The following is a 19,005-nucleotide window of genomic DNA, read 5'->3' as shown; positions in this document are numbered from 1 at the left end:
TCATATGAGCTCAGGGTCTAATGACAGGGACTAGATACAGACTTCACCTAAACCTCTGGAGAAGGTCACAGAGAAATGCAATAAAAAAAACACTCCCGCTCGACCCAGCGACTCCACCCAAGCAATAAACATGCCACTTATTCCTCGGCCGTCATACTTCTGTCATTGACTAATATGGAACAAAATATTATATTGTATTTGATTAGGGTTGGCAAATATGTGTCAACGCCAAAGGTTCATGAATGTAGCACAAAAACGACTCTCGACATCTTGTTTTGGGTGTTATTGTCTTGCTTAGATTATTAAAGTAAATTTTCTAGACTTATATATATATATATATATATATATATATATATATATATCTTGTTTTAGCTTGAAACGTTTATGTGTTATTTTTTTAAACATATTTTGACAGACCATGAACGTAAAAGTTTGTATCATAGAATTTATAAGAGAAATGTATTTTTTTCAAGTAAAAAATTCTGTAAAATGTGATAAGCAAATATAAAAATCCTACTGTGAAGGCAAACAAGAAACACAGAAAATATATTTTAAATACTTAAATCCGTATCTGGGTTTAGTCCTGATCTAGTCCTGGTTTAGTCCCAATTCAGGCTTAGGAACGACTAAATGAATATCCTAATATCTAACTCCTAACTCTTAATGAATTACTAAGCCTGAATCATGTGTGATACACTTCTAGTCTTTGTTCATGTTTATTTGAGCTAATTAAGTTGTAGTTATTATAAAGTTTTAATATGTGCGAGCATTAAACGCAGTCAAAGTAAATCGAGCGCAACTAGTCAAAACCACTAAAACACAAATGCTTGAGAATGTGAACTGTCTTGTTTTGCAGTGTGCAGCAGACTTGTGTACTGACCGCGCAGAGGGGCCCGCGCCGCCGGCTCCGGGTCCCGGGGCCTCTCTCTGGGCGGCTCTCTGGTCCGCTCCACCGCACGCTCTCTCTCCTTCTTCTCCACCGGGATGTAAAATTCGTAGTCGATGCCCGGGTTCTTCTGGTGGAAGATGATCTGTGGGAGGACAGGGATGTGCACGGGTTTCAGGCGCAGATGTGAACGTTTAGTCCTGGTTTAGTCCTGGATCGAGCCCAGTTTAGTCCTGGTTTAGTCCTGGATCGAGCCCAGTTTAGTCCTGGTTTAGTCCTGGATCGAGCCCAGTTTAGTCCTGGTTTAGTCCTGGATCGAGCCCAGTTTAGTCCTGGTTTAGTCCTGGATCGAGCCCAGTTTAGTCCTGGTTTAGTCCTGGATCGAGCCCAGTTTAGTCCTGGTTTAGTCCTGGATCGAGCCCAGTTTAGTCCTGGTATAGTCCTGGATCGAGCCCAGTTTAGTCCTGGTTTAGTCCTGGATCGAGCCCAGTTTAGTCCTGGTTTAGTCCTGGATCGAGCCCAGTTTAGTCCTGGTTTAGTCCTGGATCGAGCCCAGTTTAGTCCTGGTTTAGTCCTGGATCGAGCCCAGTTTAGTCCTGGTTTAGTCCTGGATCGAGCCCAGTTTAGTCCTGGTTTAGTCCTGGATCGAGCCCAGTTTAGTCCTGGTTTAGTCCTGGATCGAGCCCAGTTTAGTCCTGGTTTAGTCCGAAATCGAGCCCAGTTTAGTCCTGTTTAGTCCTGGATCGAGCCCAGTTTAGTCCTAGTTTGGTCCTGGATCGAGCCCAGTTTAGTCCTGGTTTAGTCCTGGATCGAGCCCAGTTTAGTCCTGGTTTGGTCCTGGATCGAGCCCAGTTTAGTCCTGGTTTAGTCCTGGATCGAGCCCAGTTTAGTCCTGGTTTAGTCCTGGATCGAGCCCAGTTTAGTCCTGGTTTAGTCCTGGATCGAGCCCAGTTTAGTCCTGGTTTAGTCCTGGATCGAGCCCAGTTTAGTCCTGGTTTAGTCCTGGATCGAGCCCAGTTTAGTCCTGGTTTAGTCCTGGATCGAGCCCAGTTTAGTCCTGGTTTAGTCCGAAATCGAGCCCAGTTTAGTCCTGTTTAGTCCTGGATCGAGCCCAGTTTAGTCCTAGTTTGGTCCTGGATCGAGCCCAGTTTAGTCCTGGTTTAGTCCTGGATCGAGCCCAGTTTAGTCCTGGTTTGGTCCTGGATCGAGCCCAGTTTAGTCCTGGTTTTGTTCTGGATCGAGCCCAGTTTAGTCCTGTTTAGTCCTGGATCGAGCCCAGTTTAGTCCTGTTTTGGTCCTGGATCGAGCCCAGTTTAGTCCTGGTTTAGTCCTGGATCGAGCCCAGTTTAGTCCTGTTTTGGTCCTGGATCGAGCCCAGTTTAGTCCTGGTTTGGTCCTGGATCGAGCCCAGTTTAGTCCTGGTTTTGTTCTGGATCGAGCCCAGTTTAGTCCTGTTTAGTCCTGGATCGAGCCCAGTTCAGTCCTGTTTTGGTCCTGGATCGAGCCCAGTTTAGTCCTGTTTTGGTCCTGGATCGAGCCCAGTTCAGTCCTGTTTTGGTCCTGGATCGAGCCCAGTTTAGTCCTGGTTTGGTCCTGGATCGAGCCCAGTTTAGTCCTGTTTGGTCCTGGATCGAGCCCAGTTTAGTCCTGTTTTGGTCCTGGATCGACCCCAGTTTAGTCCTGGTTTGGTCCTGGATCGAGCCCAGTTTAGTCCTGGTTTTGTTCTGGATCGAGCCCAGTTTAGTCCTGTTTTGGTCCTGGATCGAGCCCAGTTTAGTCCTGGTTTAGTCCTGGATCGAGCCCAGTTTAGTCCTGTTTTGGTCCTGGATCGAGCCCAGTTTAGTCCTGTTTTGGTCCTGGATCGAGCCCAGTTTAGTCCTGGTTTGGTCCTGGATCGAGCCCAGTTTAGTCCTGTTTGGTCCTGGATCGAGCCCAGTTTAGTCCTGGTTTGGTCCTGGATCGAGCCCAGTTTAGTCTTGTTTAGTCCTGGATCGGGCCCAGTTTAGTCCTGAAGAAAAAAACATATATAAGTCGCACTGGAGTATGAAATGCGGTTGCAAGTGTGAAAATAACAAATAATATCACATATAAGTCGCTCCGGAGTATAAGTATAAGTATATAAGTATAAATATAAGTATAAGTCACATCCTGACCAAAACTATGAAAAAAGGTGCAACTTATAGTCCAGAAAATACGGTATTAATTTTGTTGTCTTCATTATGATTTTAAATTAACTTTATTGAGACTCACTAACGTTTGTTTCATTGTAAACATAACATAAAGTCAGAATTATATTGATTTAGTTCTCAAAATGTGGTTTAGTCCCAATTTATTTGTAATTCTATCGTTTCACGGACAGATGTGTTTTTAATGTATAGTCAGCATTCAGAAATACTTCAAAACTCCTCAAATTGAACTCAATAGATTTCACTCAAAGACGTTCCCATTGCGGCGTTTGGAGCTGCGGTGAAACTGCTGAAACATCACGAGGTTTACTGATCCATGTGCCTAATCCACAGTTTGAGCACATTGACACACACAAAACAATCTCTATTTCCCTTGGCGCAGAGGTCAAAGGTCAGGGGAAACTATAGCACAGCTCCCATAGTGTGAGCCTCAGTCTCTCGACAGAAACATTCAGTCCGTTTAAGAAGACTTAACGCGACAGAGCAAGCTCGTCCAAGCATAAACCGCCATGTGGATTTGCACATTTTATAAACACAACGGTGGCCAAAATGCTGTAAATACTAACAATATACAAACTAAACAGTCCAGTTCCTAGATTGTTTCTAAAGTAGTACAAGATGTATCCTCTAGCTGTATGTTTGAATAAGAATCAGTTTAATATAGTTTTTATCCACTTTTAGATTAGTCCATGTTCAGAATATTTATCCAGACATGGTTTAGTCCTCTTTTAGACCAGGTTTAGTCCTCTTTTAGACCAGGTTTTGTCCTCTTTTAGACCAGGTTTAGTCCTCTTTTAGACCAGGTTTAGTCCTCTTTTAGACCAGGTTTAGTCCTCTTTTAGACCAGGTTTAGTCCTCTTTTAGACCAGGTTTAGTCCTCTTTTAGACCAGGTTTAGTCCTCTTTTAGACCAGGTTTAGTCCTCTTTTAGACCAGGTTTAGTCCTCTTTTAGACCAGGTTTAGTCCTCTTTTAGACCAGGTTTAGTCCTCTATTAGACCAGGTTTAGTCCTCTTTTAGACCAGGTTTAGTCCTCTATTAGACCAGGTTTAGTCCTCTATTAGACAAGGTTTAGTCTTCTTTTAGACCAGGTTTAGTCCTCTTTTAGACCAGGTTTAGTCCTCTTTTAGACCAGGTTTAGTCCTCTTTTAGACCAGGTTTAGTCCTCTATTAGACCAGGTTTAGTCCTCTTTTAGACCATGTTTAGTCCTCTTTTAGACCTAGTTTAGTCCTCTTTTAGACCAGGTTTAGTCCTCTATTAGACCAGGTTTAGTCCTCTATTAGACAAGGTTTAGTCTTCTTTTAGACCAGGTTTAGTCCTCTTTTAGACCAGGTTTAGTCCTCTTTTAGACCATGTTTAGTCCTCTTTTAGACCAGGTTTAGTCCTCTATTAGACCAGGTTTAGTCCTCTATTAGACAAGGTTTAGTCTTCTTTTAGACCAGGTTTAGTCCTCTTTTAGACCAGGTTTAGTCCTCTTTTAGACCAGGTTTAGTCCTCTTTTAGACCAGGTTTAGTCCTCTATTAGACCAGGTTTAGTCCTCTTTTAGACCATGTTTAGTCCTCTTTTAGACCTAGTTTAGTCCTCTTTTAGACCAGGTTTTGTCCTCTTTTAGACCATGTTTAGTCCTCTTTTAGACCAGGTTTAGTCCTCTTTTAGACCAGGTTTAGTCCTCTTTTAGACCAGGTTTAGGCCTCTTTTAGACCAGGTTTAGTCCTCTTTTAGAACTAGGTTTAGTCCTCTTTTAGACCAGGTTTAGTCCTCTTTTAGACCAGGTTTAGTCCTCTTTTAGACCAGGTTTAGTCCTCTTTTAGACCTAGTTTAGTCCTCTTTTAGACCAGGTTTAGTCCTCTTTTAGACCAGGTTTAGGCCTCTTTTAGACCAGGTTTAGTCCTCTTTTAGAACTAGGTTTTGTCCTCTTTTAGACCAGGTTTAGTCCTCTTTTAGACTAGATTTAGTCCTCTTTTAGACCAGGTTTAGTCCTATTTTAGACCAGATTTAGTCCTCTTTTAGACCAGGTTTTGTCCTCTTTTAGACCAGGTTTTGTCCTCTTTTAGACCAGTTTTAGGCCCTGTTTGGACCTGGTTATGATCCGACGGCGTTCAAAAAGCCAAAAACGTATTATATTTGTTTTATAACAACTGATTTTTGTCAAGTAATATGTAGAAATGTTGTATGTACGTTCTAAATGTTTATTCTTTTTACGTCTGAAAGGGTTTTATCTGCACAATTCTAAACTTATGGTCATTATTAGGCTTTTATTTGTTGGTATTGTGATTTTAGGGCACAATTATTGTCTTGTCCTGTGCAGCATTTTGAATCACTTTGTGCAACAATTGTGCTCTGCAAATAAACTTGCCTTTTACTTTGAACCGTACCATTCGATCAATACTCAGACATGTCCGAGCCTTTACATTCTGTCTTCTCACACATTTTTGTTTGATGTATTTTGAGAACGACGTATGTTCAACCTAAAACACACATGTGATTCTTGGTTATTTTACCCCCAGAGCCTTAAAGCTGCTGCGACTCCCGATCTTTAATAAGATCTTTAATAAGACCTCAGCCTGGGACGGAGCTGCTGTTATTAGGTTGATATGATCCAGGCCGAGCTTCACTATGTCTGCTCTTTATCCACTCTTAATACTGGAAAAAACCCGGGCGTCTTAATGCTGTTTATCTGTGAGATCTTGACACTGAGCAGAAAACCTCCGCCTCTGGCCTTAGTGAAAGTTATAAGGTTTTAAAATGCCCGACGCGTTCGTGTGTGTGTGTGTGTGTGTGTCTGTGTGTGTGTGTGTGTGTCTGTGTGTGTGTGTGTGTGTGTGTGTGTCTGTGTGTGTGTGTGTGTCTGTGTGTGTGTGTGTGTCTGTGTGTGTGTGTGTGTCTGTGTGTGTCTGTGTGTGTGTGTGTCTGTGTGTGTGTGTCTGTGTGTGTGTGTGTGTGTGTCTGTCTGTGTGTGTGTGTGTGTGTGTGTGTGTGTCTGTGTGTGTGTGTGTGTGTGTCTGTGTGTGTGTGTCTGTGTGTGTGTGTGTGTGTGTCTGTGTGTGTGTGTGTGTGTGTCTGTGTGTGTGTGTGTGTCTGTGTGTGTGTGTCTGTGTGTGTGTGTCTGTGTGTGTGTGTGTGTGTGTCTGTGTGTGTGTGTGTGTGTGTGTGTGTCTGTCTGTGTGTGTGTGTGTGTGTGTGTGTGTCTGTGTGTCTGTGTGTGTGTGTGTGTGTGTCTGTGTGTGTGTGTGTGTGTGTCTGTGTGTGTGTGTCTGTGTGTGTGTGTGTGTGTCTGTGTGTGTGTGTGTGTGTGTCTGTGTGTGTGTGTGTGTGTCTGTGTGTGTGTGTCTGTGTGTGTGTGTGTGTGTCTGTGTGTGTGTGTGTGTGTGTGTGTGTCTGTGTGTGTGTGTGTGTGTGAGTGGGAGATTTGATCAGTAATTCAATTTAAACTATGTACATGCACTTTCATAGTAAACAATGTTTTCATTAGGTTTGGACAGAGACTAGGTGGCCCACAGATCCAAACTAAATTAGACAAATCTTTGAGTAAACATGTCACTTGTACGGTTACTTTTGTATATCTAATAATAATGAACAATAAAATATAAAAACAAGAAGAAAAAAGTGTAATACCAATTCATTTTGTAGCCAAAACAACAGCTTTTCCTCAACAAACAAACAACAGACTTAAATACTATCATAAATAACACAGATTTGTGAAGAATTGGTGGGCAAAAAGCACTAAACCCACTCATTTAATCTGAAGTTTGATTTAATTTGAAACGCTGGGTGAAAAGTTGAAAAGTAACTCATCAAAATCAAAATCACAAATAGGAACAGAACGGATCCATCCAGAATCCTTGAATTTCCATATTTCAATCTTTATTTTGTTGATAATGTATTTTAAAAGTACAGTTGGAATTTTACTATATTTAGTCCATGTTGTCCACATCTGATAAAAGGGAACTCTCGAGCTGCTTTGTATGTTTTACTTAGAAATAAAGCTGTAACCCTTTAAAATCCAGTCAAATCAATCATTCTGGGTCCCTAAACACATTTTTTGTGAATTTACCTTCATAAAAAGAAAGTCAAAAGCTCAAAGCTCATTTTAGTGTCAATCGGCCGATCCTTCCAGAAACCAACTTTACTCATTCATATATTTAACAAAGAAAACCTTGGCAGAATACGTGCAGAGCTCGTTTTTCTACATATAATTGGAGTAAAACAGCCACCACAGTCCCAAACTACAGAGTCTCAGCTTCACAAAGGCTCCAGCCAATTGTTTGTGCTCCAAAAGGTTCAGGAACAGCTCCAGTTTTAATTGGGGCTCATTTTTTCAGGCGTTTTAGGGGAAAATAGGCCCTAAACAGACTAATAAAACATAATCTATACTAAAAGGATCGTTAGTTGCAGCCTTGTTATTACGGTTTCGATGGTAAAGGAATATTAAACGTGCAGTAAAAAGAACGGCTCGTTGCATTTTGGACCGATTCTCCAGGAAGCTTGAAGGCCCAACAAATATTAGTTTAAGGACTACAACTGGGCAACGGGCCATAGTTTGGACTGTACAAGCCCAAAACAGAGCGCTCCTGTCTGGACGGGAGAAAATGAGACTTTGGCAGGCCACGTTCAGTTTTCGGGGACATATTGTGCGACTTTAATGAGCTTAGAAGCGTGATTCCTCATCATCATTAGTTTTACTCAGAGCTGTATTGTGATTGATTCATCACCTACCTCCTGTCTCCGCCCACATCTCTGCACTCAGTCTTAATTAAGTGACACGAGTAACTTCACGTAGCCACTTTCCAACTATAAAAAAAACATCTAAATGATAATCTGCTGCTTGTTACGGTGAAATGCCACTATGAAGAGGCGGGGCTTATCAGTTCTGCGGTTTTGGACAGGAAGTCAGCGGGCCAGGTTCTGTTATTAAGCCGTTTTGGATCAATAATGCGGTTTGCAATGAATAAAATGTCCAATGATGTTTATGTCACAGTTCGACACCGAGCGGTCGAAAACGTCTCGATTTGTCTCCTTTAAAGGTAAAAACGCACTTACGTAGAGCTGCAGTTGTGTGGTGGTGGGTCCGGGCGCCGTCAGGGCCTCTCCCCGCTCCTCCTCCCCCTCGGCGTGAGCTTTGGGTCGGCTGTAGGTGAAGGTGGTGCCCCCCGCCTTGTACTCCCCCGGAGGGTCCACGGCCCACCGCCCGTTCACCACAGACGCACCTGTACCGCTCCGCATGGCTGCAGACGCCAACGGGACAGCGGGGCACAGAAAACCAGGCCAAGATTAATCCTATTTGGAGCTTGTTTAGTCTGGATGTTAGGGACCCCCCCCCCATCCCCATCGTAAGCACTCGCTGACAGAAAAACATTTTAAAATCTGTCTCGCAAATAGCTGCAAGCCTGGAAAAGCACACACGGCCCTGCACACTTGGCTGATTTCTCAACAATACAGCCTTTATCTGAGCTAAGTCGGGGAGGCGAGAGACTTAAAGTGTTTTCTACGCCAACACACACACACACAAGTTGAAACTAAATCCTCCGACACGTGCAAAAAAGATCAGGCAAGTTGTTTACGAGGTCTGTTCCAAACGCAGGTAGTTCAGACTCGCTGTAAAGCTCATAAAAGTGTCGTGTGATGCACCTTGTTTCGTCCCCCTGCATCATGTGCTGGTCTGTATCATATTTATCTAAGCATATGGCCAATAATGACTGTTACATGGTCTGGTTTTAATCATCAAAGTATCCAACAGAAATTTGTTGTTGTTTTATGTTCAAATACTATTCAATGATGTATTTTTTTTGAATCTGAAGTAATTCCACGTGCCCAGACCCCTGATTGGGCAACACTGATGTAATGGACCGAGTTGAGTCCAGATCTAGTCTTGGTCGAGTCCAAATATTTTAAAGGTAAAACTTGCTGATAGAGTTTCTGGACAGTGTAATCATATTTTTTAAACGATACTCTTACATGAGTTAGAAATGCTTAACGGAGCACTATGTAACTTTTCTGGTGCCTTCTACCTCCTTGTTTCCATAGCGATGTTATTGCTTTGACTGGAACGTTGCACATTAGGGCATTTAAGTCATCTACTTGACATTTATTAAATTACAGGTGTTTTTATCGCTGCAAAACATCTTAAAACACACTGTGAGCGGAATACGACCTGTAACTTGGCCTAGTGGTGCCACCTGCTCGTCACCATGGAGACAGATACGTTTAATGCCATGCCGTGGGACATCCCGGCAAAGCAGTAACATCTCTGTGGAGACGAGCGTGCGGAGCCAGACGGAGTTGTGCGCTGACATACCCAGATAGTTGGGACTCGCGCGTCGCTCCGTGATGTTGATGAAAGTGGCTCCCGATGGAATGTCCAGGATTTTGTGGTAACCGAGGGGAACGGTGGCGTTATGGAAGCTGCCGGTGACTTTTTGACATGACGTCTCTTTCCCTCCGCACACGCCGCACTTGTCAATCACAGATCCAGAGCCCAGGATGCCGTCGCAGCCCTCTGACTGTGGGGAGAGAGGAGGAGAGGAAAGGGTTAAACGCAGTGCCAGTGAAAACGTACAAGACGAGAGAAGAATAAAGACGTGAAATCTCCTTTTTCTACACTGGGTCCTGAAGGTTTCATTCATGCAATAAACCTGGAACAAGATTAAACCAGGGCCAAACCTACGTGAGGAGGACTAACCAGGTCTAAACCAGGTCTAAACCAGGTCTGAACCAGGTCTGAACCAGGTCTGAACCAGGTCTAAACCAGGTCTAAACCAGGTCTGAACCAGGTCCAAACCAGGTCTAAACCAAGTCTAAACCAAGTCTAAACCAGGTCCAAACCAGGTCTAAACCAGGTCTAAACCAGGTCTAAACCAAGTCTAAACCAGGTCTAAACCAGGTCTGAACCAGGTCTAAACCAGGTCTGAACCAGGTCTAAACCAGGTCCGAACCAGGTCTAAACCAGGTCCAAACCAGGTCTAAACCAGGTCTAAACCAGGTCTAAACCAAGTCTAAACCAGGTCTAAACCAGGTCTGAACCAGGTCTAAACCAGGTCTGAACCAAGTCTAAACCAGGTCTAAACCAGGTCCAAACCAGGTCTAAACCAAGTCTAAACCAGGTCTAAGCCAGGTCTTAACCATGTCTAAACCAGGTCTAAACCTGGTCTAAACCAGGTCTAAACCAGGTCTAAACCAGGTCTGAACCAGGTCTAAACCAGGTCTGAACCAGGTCTAAACCAGGTCCGAACCAGGTCTAAACCAGGTCCAAACCAGGTCTAAACCAGGTCTAAACCAGGTCTAAACCAAGTCTAAACCAGGTCTAAACCAGGTCTGAACCAGGTCTAAACCAGGTCTGAACCAAGTCTAAACCAGGTCTAAACCAGGTCCAAACCAGGTCTAAACCAAGTCTAAACCAGGTCTAAGCCAGGTCTTAACCATGTCTAAACCAGGTCTAAACCTGGTCTAAACCAGGTCTAAACCAGGTCTAAACCAGGTCTAAACCAGGTCTAACCCAGGTCTAAACCAGGTCTAACCCAGGTCTAAACCAGGTCTAAATCAGGTCCAAACCAGGTCCAAACCAGGTCTAAAACAGGTCTAAACCAGGTCTGAACCAGATCTAAACCAGGTCTAAACCAGGTCTGAACCAGGTCTAAACCAGGTCTAAACCAGGTCTAAACCAGGTCTAACCCAGGTCTAAACCTGGTCTAAACCAGGTCTGAACCAGGTCTAAACCAGGTCTGAACCAGATCTAAACCAGGTCTAACCCAGGTCTAAACCAGGTGAAAAATAGGTCTAAAACAGGTCTAAACCAGGTCTAAACCAGGTCCAAACCAGGTCTAAAACAGATCTGAACCAGATCTAAACCAGGTCTAAACCAGGTCTAAACCAGGTCCAAACCAGGTCTAAAACAGGTCTAAACCAGGTCCAAACCAGGTCTAAACCAGGTCTAAACCAGGTCTGAACCAGGTCTAAACCAGGTCTGAACCAGATCTAAGCCAGGTCTAACCCAGGTCTGAACCAGGTCCAAGCCAGGTCTAAACCAAGTCTAAACCAAGTCTAAACCAGGTCCAAACCAGGTCTAAACCAGGTCTAAACCAGGTCTAAACCAAGTCTAAACCAGGTCTAAACCAGGTCTGAACCAGGTCTAAACCAGGTCTGAACCAGGTCTAAACCAGGTCCGAACCAGGTCTAAACCAGGTCCAAACCAGGTCTAAACCAGGTCTAAACCAGGTCTAAACCAAGTCTAAACCAGGTCTAAACCAGGTCTGAACCAGGTCTAAACCAGGTCTAAACCAAGTCTAAACCAGGTCTAAACCAGGTCTGAACCAGGTCTAAACCAGGTCTGAACCAAGTCTAAACCAGGTCTAAACCAGGTCCAAACCAGGTCTAAACCAAGTCTAAACCAGGTCTAAGCCAGGTCTTAACCATGTCTAAACCAGGTCTAAACCTGGTCTAAACCAGGTCTAAACCAGGTCTAAACCAGGTCTAAACCAGGTCTAACCCAGGTCTAAACCAGGTCTAACCCAGGTCTAAACCAGGTCTAAATCAGGTCCAAACCAGGTCCAAACCAGGTCTAAAACAGGTCTAAACCAGGTCTGAACCAGATCTAAACCAGGTCTAAACCAGGTCTGAACCAGGTCTAAACCAGGTCTAAACCAGGTCTAAACCAGGTCTAACCCAGGTCTAAACCAGGTCTAAACCAGGTCTGAACCAGGTCTAAACCAGGTCTGAACCAGATCTAAACCAGGTCTAACCCAGGTCTAAACCAGGTGAAAAATAGGTCTAAAACAGGTCTAAACCAGGTCTAAACCAGGTCCAAACCAGGTCTAAAACAGATCTGAACCAGATCTAAACCAGGTCTAAACCAGGTCTAAACCAGGTCCAAACCAGGTCTAAAACAGGTCTAAACCAGGTCCAAACCAGGTCTAAACCAGGTCTAAACCAGGTCTGAACCAGGTCTAAACCAGGTCTGAACCAGATCTAAGCCAGGTCTAACCCAGGTCTGAACCAGGTCCAAGCCAGGTCTAAACCAAGTCTAAAACAGGTCTAAACCAGGACTAAACCAGGTCAAGTGTGAACAAACTCTTGAATGCATTTTCTTTATGGTTGTACTAAAACTCATCTGACACTTTAGTCTTTATTCATTTTAACTGTTCACAACCCTTCCTTAAAGATAGTCCAGGTTTAGACTTGGTTTAGACCTGTATAAGTACCTCATTTAGTCAGTATTTAGTATGTATTTAGTCTTGGCCTGGTCCTTGTTGGAAAGGCAAAAACATTGTATAATGCTGTACTTTATGTGAAAAGTTTGAGAACTGCTTTTCTAACTGAGTAACAGATCTTACCTATGTTACCAACTTCATTAAAAGCATCTATAACTGCACAAAGTCAAAAGAACTTTCAGGTATTTCTAAACATTTGATAGTGAGTAAAACATCATTATTGATAAATCTCCTGACACGCCTGGTTGAAAAGCTGAGCGCTCAGAGAAGAAGGAGGTGCAGAAACAAAGCAAAGTCGATACTTTCCATCATTGTGGACGTTTCAGATCCGCTGTCTGTGTTTATTTCACTGCTTCGAGCATAAATCAGCGAGCTGCCAAATATTCATGAGGGCAAAACGGGAGTGAAAACATGTGCAAATGAGACAAAGTGAGACCCCGACAATAAAGGGGCCCGCGATGGGAGACAGTCTGAGTAATGATGCCAAGATGAACTCAGAGACCGCACTGTAAAAATGAATCCACACCAGTTACAATGACTTCAGTTCAAAGTCATCATCTAGTTAGTGAGTAGTTTAGACTGATATGGATTTATTGAGGTAGTTCTGTAGATTTGTTTGTTATTTCAGTTATTTCAGGTCCAACTTTTCTGCTGGAGCTTTAAATGTAGCTATCTCCCTTAATGTTAACCCTATTTAAATATACTATGTCACCTTTTTCCCCCAATTAATTATTTTACATTAAGTGGACATATACCGTGTTTTCCGGACTATAAGTCGCAGCTTTTTTCAACGTTTTGGCCTGGGTGCGACTTATACTTATATTTATACTTAAACTTTGACTCCGGACCGACTTTTATGTAATATTATTTGTTATTTTCACACTTGCAACCACATTTCATACTCCAGTGCAACTTATATATGTTTTTTTCTTCTCTATTATGCATTTTTTGGCTGGTACGACTTATACTCGACTTATAGTCCAGAAAACACGGTTTATATTTTAAAAGACAATCTTAACATAATCTAAACTTGCTTGGGATCAAAATAAAATAAATAAATGGAAAAAGGTAACAGCTAATATTCATAACGACAACATTACATTTTCTTGACCGTTGAAATACATCCAAGAAAATTAGCAAAATGAATTAAATTGACTTAGTTTTAACTCATGTCTATGCTTCTAATAGAGCGTCACTGGCAGTGTGGTCTTTTCGAAGTCCGGCTAGACGGCGGCATCTTTAACACGCCAACGGGGCATTTCGCACACACGCGACAAGAGCGTGCTCACCAAACACTGGCCCTCCACGCACACGTCGTTGGCGCTGGAGTCGAAGCAGGACGTCCCATCGCGGACCCTCTCTGCCTGGCGCACGTAGAAGCGGTAGCCGGACGGCCTGCAGGTCAGCTCGCACTGCTTGTCCGGACCGACTGGAAGAGACAAGGACGAGTTGAGATGGACAAGCAGAGGTTGGTTCAGCCTGTCGCTTATGAACTTTGCACGATGAATGAAGGCTGAACGACACACAGAATACACGTATACTCGAAGCCAAGGCCAGAACCGCTGTGGGTTCCTGTGGCCCTGTCCTGCACGGAAACTCACAAAGGTAACGCTATGTTCACCAGAAGATCCCCCTTCAAACACATGATACACTAGAGCTGTAAACCAACCAATCTCAGGACTCTAACCCTGTCCTTTCAGTAAAGTCTCTAGCTACGCCGTTCACTTCGCCTGTGATAATCTATAATAAACCCTTGTGACTTTACATTTCAGATTCAACATCCTCTTCGATCAGAAACAGACCAAAGCATCTAAAATGGCAGCTGCATTGACGTAAAGTGAGGTATACTTCATTTAAACTTCTCCTCTACATTTTGCCCCGTCCTTCACTGCCACCGGGGCCACCTGTCAGGGGCCGTGGTCGCTGCAGCGCTCGGGGCCCGTCTTCAGATCTTGAGCTCATCTCGGCTGCAGGATTAGACCTACAGTGTGGTGTGTTTTGCTGTGAAGCCACTTATAGAGCCGACACTAACTGTGGCTTTACGATTTTGTGCAATATTCACTCATTCCATTCTCTATCATCTACAGCTGCCCTGGGTCGACTGAAGGAAGTGAGGCTGCCAATCTGCACCATCGGCCCCTCCAACCCGCATCAATCTCACTCGCACCTAAAACATTTAATCAAACTCGTAACTGCGTTGGGTTCTGCTGCATCTGTTACTCTCACCTGGCAATGATCAAAGGTGAAGCATTATTTCAAATTAAAGCTCTTTCTAGTGACTTACAATAAATCCTGCGAGCAATAACACCGCTTTTGTCTGCAGACAGAACGGAGGAACTTTGTGCCAGTTTTGTTTCATGTGGATAGGCTCAGCACTTACAGAGGGATTCACCATAAACAATGACATCTGCCTTCTGACATTTTAACGGTGAAAACTGTACAGAAATGGAACCTTCTCCGCGCCTCAGTTATGACCTCACATGAACTTAAAACGATCTGATTTAGGGGCCCGGCTCTCCGATCGGCACGTACGCTCGTCATACGTCTGTGAACTCTTCGCGATGAATGCCTTTCCACGTGGGCAGGAAACCGAGGCTAGACGCATCGCTCCTGTCAGAGCAAAACGAGAGAGAGAAGAGTGATTTCTTTACACATTTCACAGGCCCGAGTTCACAGCTGCACCGTCCCGGGAGATAGGCTCACCAAAATGAGGTGTAAATGTGAGGCACGAGGGAGGACTGGATTTATGACAGGACCAACAGGGCTCACTGCACGAGCGAGGGAATGCGGAAAGAGATACGGAAGATGGAAAAAGGGGGAATAGCTTTAAAGGAGGAAAGGAAATTAGAAAGATTCAGGAGGAGAACGAGCAGAGAATAAGTAATACGTTACAGAAGTGTTCTGCAAGGGTCAAGGATGAAACCCGGACAGACTATGGGCAGAGAAGGGTTTATAGAGGTGCAAAAATATGACGCAGACACTTTATGTTTAGTCGTGATGATGTATCTAGACACTTATTACTTATATACTACAAACAAATGTCAAGTTCATGGTTAATGCTCTTTTAATTTAGCCATAAACCCTTCAAATGATTGTGTAATACTTTATTTTAAGGTATACTTATTAACCTATAACTAACTACTAATTTGCATGTATTGAATTAGTATTTATTATTCTGCATAACCGTATTCTGCTGTTGATTAGACATGTATTAGTACTTAATCATTATAAACTCTGTATTACTGCTTGTTAGTATGACGTTCAGGATGCAAATGTCTAATCAGCAGCAGAGTAGCAGAAGACATTAATCAAGCCCCAACAAATACTAATAAATACTGATTCACTTTGAATAACTCACTAGAAAGTATGCTAAAGAGCAGATAGTTTGCTGTTTTAAAGGCGGAATGGACGATTTTTCGGTGATTTGAGAACTCAGGCGGAAGTGCTCATGCCACTCCCCCGTGTGGACTGATACAACACACACGTGCGTTTGTTTATTAGCGCGATGGAGCGCATCGCATCTCTCGTCTCCCGTAGATTTCTGTCCACTTCTGCATCAGCTCGAACTGTCTTTCTCCGTCTTCATTTTGCCCCGTACACTGAGGGAACTATATTATGATAGATCCATGCGCTTAGGCAAGCGGAAACGTGGGGACGAGCCTGACGCGGCTGCAGGTGAGCGGTAGGTGCGTTTTATGATTGATACGTGGCAGGACAAATGATTTATCCACGCCACGAGGAAATATGATACAAAAATAAAGTGATGATTGAAAAACAGAAAAAGCTGTTTTATTGAGAGAAGTTGGGTTAGAAATGACTTGCACAACGGTATAAAAGTGGTTTTGATTTCGTTGGAGTGACTGACTAAGTAAATTAACATTTTAAAAATAACTAAAAATCTCTGTCTTTATAAATGAACAATTAACAAGACAAATATGTAATAAAATGTGCATTTAAAGAGTGATGTATAACTAAAGACACTATGTTGACACTGCTGGTCTCACAATAATAAACTTAACTACCTTTCATTTATTCAATTACAAGTGCTTTTATTGCCAAGAAATACCATTCAGGCAACGCAGTCCCATCAAACATTTGACCACTGGTGCGTTTGGGTCGTTTGTGGAAGAGTCAACCGCCCAAAGAACACGACTGAGCTTCTGCTGCTCACAACACATCACTGAAACATTTTAATTATGATGTATGTTATGTGGGTATTTACAACGAGCCGCAGTGTGAGAAAGGTTAAGTAGGACGCCCCACGCTCTCTCCATCGTCCGTCCGTAACTGTAATTAGCCTCAACTTAAACAAAAGGAAAGAGATAGTCAGACAAACGAGCGCGGCAGTTAAGAGAGTGGTTACGCTGCTGGTCGTCCCCTTTGAAGTGCGGCCCTGGCCCCGGCCCCCGGCGCAGGGTTAAAAGCTCGGGGCGCGCGGGGCGAGTGCGAGCGTCCGATGGGCATGAGATCATTGTAGCCAGAGTTTAAAGGGGGTCACGGTTTGAGCTGCAGATGGGAGGGGAGGGTCCACTGTCGCTGGGAGTTCAGGGGTTAAAAGGACAAATTCTGCGTCTGAAATGGCAACTTATCGCCCACGTCTCAGGTTTCATGGGACGATTTATACCGCGGGGTTATTGCAAGGGTCGAGGGACGGACGCAAGACAACAACTTAACAAATTGATCCGCTGAAATTGAAGCGTTTTAGCACAAGCAGGACTGCAGGGTTAAAGGGGAACCATGTAACTTTTCTGGTGTGTGGGGGGTGTGCCACCTGCTTGTCTCGTGAAAATGTTATTGCTGTGTGTTTTTTTCCTTTCATTTTCTAGCCCAGAAAGTCCAGAACGATCACGGTTTCCATCTCCGAGTTCATATGGACGTGACTGACAGGTGGATTAGCCAATCAGAGAGAGTGTGGTCCATTAGAGGAAAAAAGAACGAAAAAAATCAACCGAATCAATGAGCAAAGCACAAAAACGTTGTTGATCTAAATGATTGATGACCAGTGACGTCTTTTGTTTCACACGCGCCACTGAAATAAACAAATCTGATTGCACGGTTCTGTTTGAGTTTGTCTCGAGGCTGACCAGGCTGACTCTTCCTAAAGAACTGCACCAACATTCTGTATTAAATGTATCTATTTATTTCATTGTGGATGTTTTTATTGCTTAAAAAGACCTGGAAGGACGTGTGTGTGAGCGGCGTCGGCTCTCCACAGATCTGACCTGTCACTTGGCCTGGTGGACTTGCCTGTGCAGAGAGTGAAATATCTTAAAAACACATCCCCCTCATATAGACCAGCGCAAACTGGTTTTGAAATGCATGTGATTCCAGTGTTAGTGAAGCATCTCGAATGTCGGTCGTCTCTCGTAAGTTAAAGCTCCTGCACGTGTTTTAAAATGAACAGAATCTTGAATGAAAATAAATAAGTCCAATATTGCGACGCGTGCGGAGGATTTCACGATTAGATATTTCTCAGCCGTGTTATAAATAATCTTGAATGATTGACCTCCAGCGTCATGCAAAGTTAAGGACTCGGCTCAAATTATCGACAACAAAAGGGAAAAGGTTAAATCCCTGACCCCGGGCTCTATGCATGAGCTGGACCACTCAAACCATGACCGGGCAGTTTCCAGTCAGTTTATTTACCACGTTTATGAAGAATTTATGAAGCGACAAATGCACGATAGCGTTAGCACGTGAACGGTGAAATGTGGGTGATTTCCTGCTAAGAAAAGCGGCTAAGATCCTATATTTACACGCTTCTGTAAAGTCCGTGTACAATCTCACATTCGTTTGTTTCTGAGGGCGGAGTCTGTCACTGAGGGCGGAGTCTATGTCATTCCATGGATTTTCTCTGTGCACATAAACACAATGAATTGACAAATACAAACTGTCCTTTTGAATGAATGTGAATAATTGTCCGTCAATGTTACAAAGCTATAATAAGATCCAAATCTCACAGTAATATTTATGGTAATATGGATCTAAAATACTGTAACTTATATATATATATATATATATTACTGTCAGTTTCCAAATAATTCTGATTTATAAAGTGTAATGCATTGTTTTCTTCATGACGGCTGCAGGAAACAAAGCAAAGGATCATGGTCTATGTAGTTTTTTAATGCTGCTGCAACAAAACAATGCACTTGGGCACTTTTGTAACAGTCTATTTAACTTGATACTTCATTGATACTTGTCCATTTTCCACAGCACACCGGCTGGATGATACGCACAAAAATCCATATTGTTTTGCATATTTTTTCAATGATAATATCCAGATGCTATTACAGCAGTCCATCAGATATGTAGAGTATGTGGATAATGTTAACCAAAAACACACAGTATCCACAGTAATCGAAACGCACCCGGCTCATATTAGATATAAATCATGCCTGTAAATATTATATGTCGAAGTATTCCAAAAAAGTATATGGATTAGAAAATAAACACAAAGGCTAAGAAATATTCCTTTTTGCCGTTGTTTGGAAGATTACACCATCTTCTGGAGTCCTAAAGCCCACAGAGAGCATACGCCTTAAAATGTGCCTGAATATTAATGTCCAGACCAGTTCATACCGACATCTAAAGTCCATAATCTATAGAATCTGTAAAATCCTCAAACAAAAGAAAGCAGGCCCACCACAGATGACATCAGAGTTTGCACTTAGCTCCTCAGCAGCCCGGACCCTCCCTCTGTCCAATCGAAGACCCGGACCCTCCCTCT

General features: G+C 43.2%; 1 protein-coding gene across 1 annotated transcript in view; it reads right to left on the bottom strand.

The window, feature by feature from the left end:
* Positions 1 to 19,005, bottom strand: part of adamtsl4 (ADAMTS-like 4) — a 72,628-nt gene that overhangs the window by 17,459 nt on the left and 36,164 nt on the right. Inside the window, exons 4-7 of the mRNA XM_072460045.1 lie at positions 13,565 to 13,704; positions 9,368 to 9,572; positions 8,113 to 8,297; positions 881 to 1,031 (exon numbers count right to left, since the gene is read on the bottom strand). Of these exons, the coding sequence (XP_072316146.1) occupies positions 881 to 1,031; positions 8,113 to 8,297; positions 9,368 to 9,572; positions 13,565 to 13,704 (681 nt within the window). The remainder of the gene's footprint in view (positions 1 to 880; positions 1,032 to 8,112; positions 8,298 to 9,367; positions 9,573 to 13,564; positions 13,705 to 19,005) is intronic.

Source organism: Eucyclogobius newberryi, unplaced genomic scaffold (genome assembly GCF_026437365.1).
Source record: "Eucyclogobius newberryi isolate DKJ021-1_F unplaced genomic scaffold, fEucNew1.0.hap1 SCAF_3, whole genome shotgun sequence".
NCBI classification, from domain to species: domain Eukaryota; kingdom Metazoa; phylum Chordata; class Actinopteri; order Gobiiformes; family Gobiidae; genus Eucyclogobius; species Eucyclogobius newberryi.
This window is presented reverse-complemented; position numbering and strand designations above follow the sequence as displayed.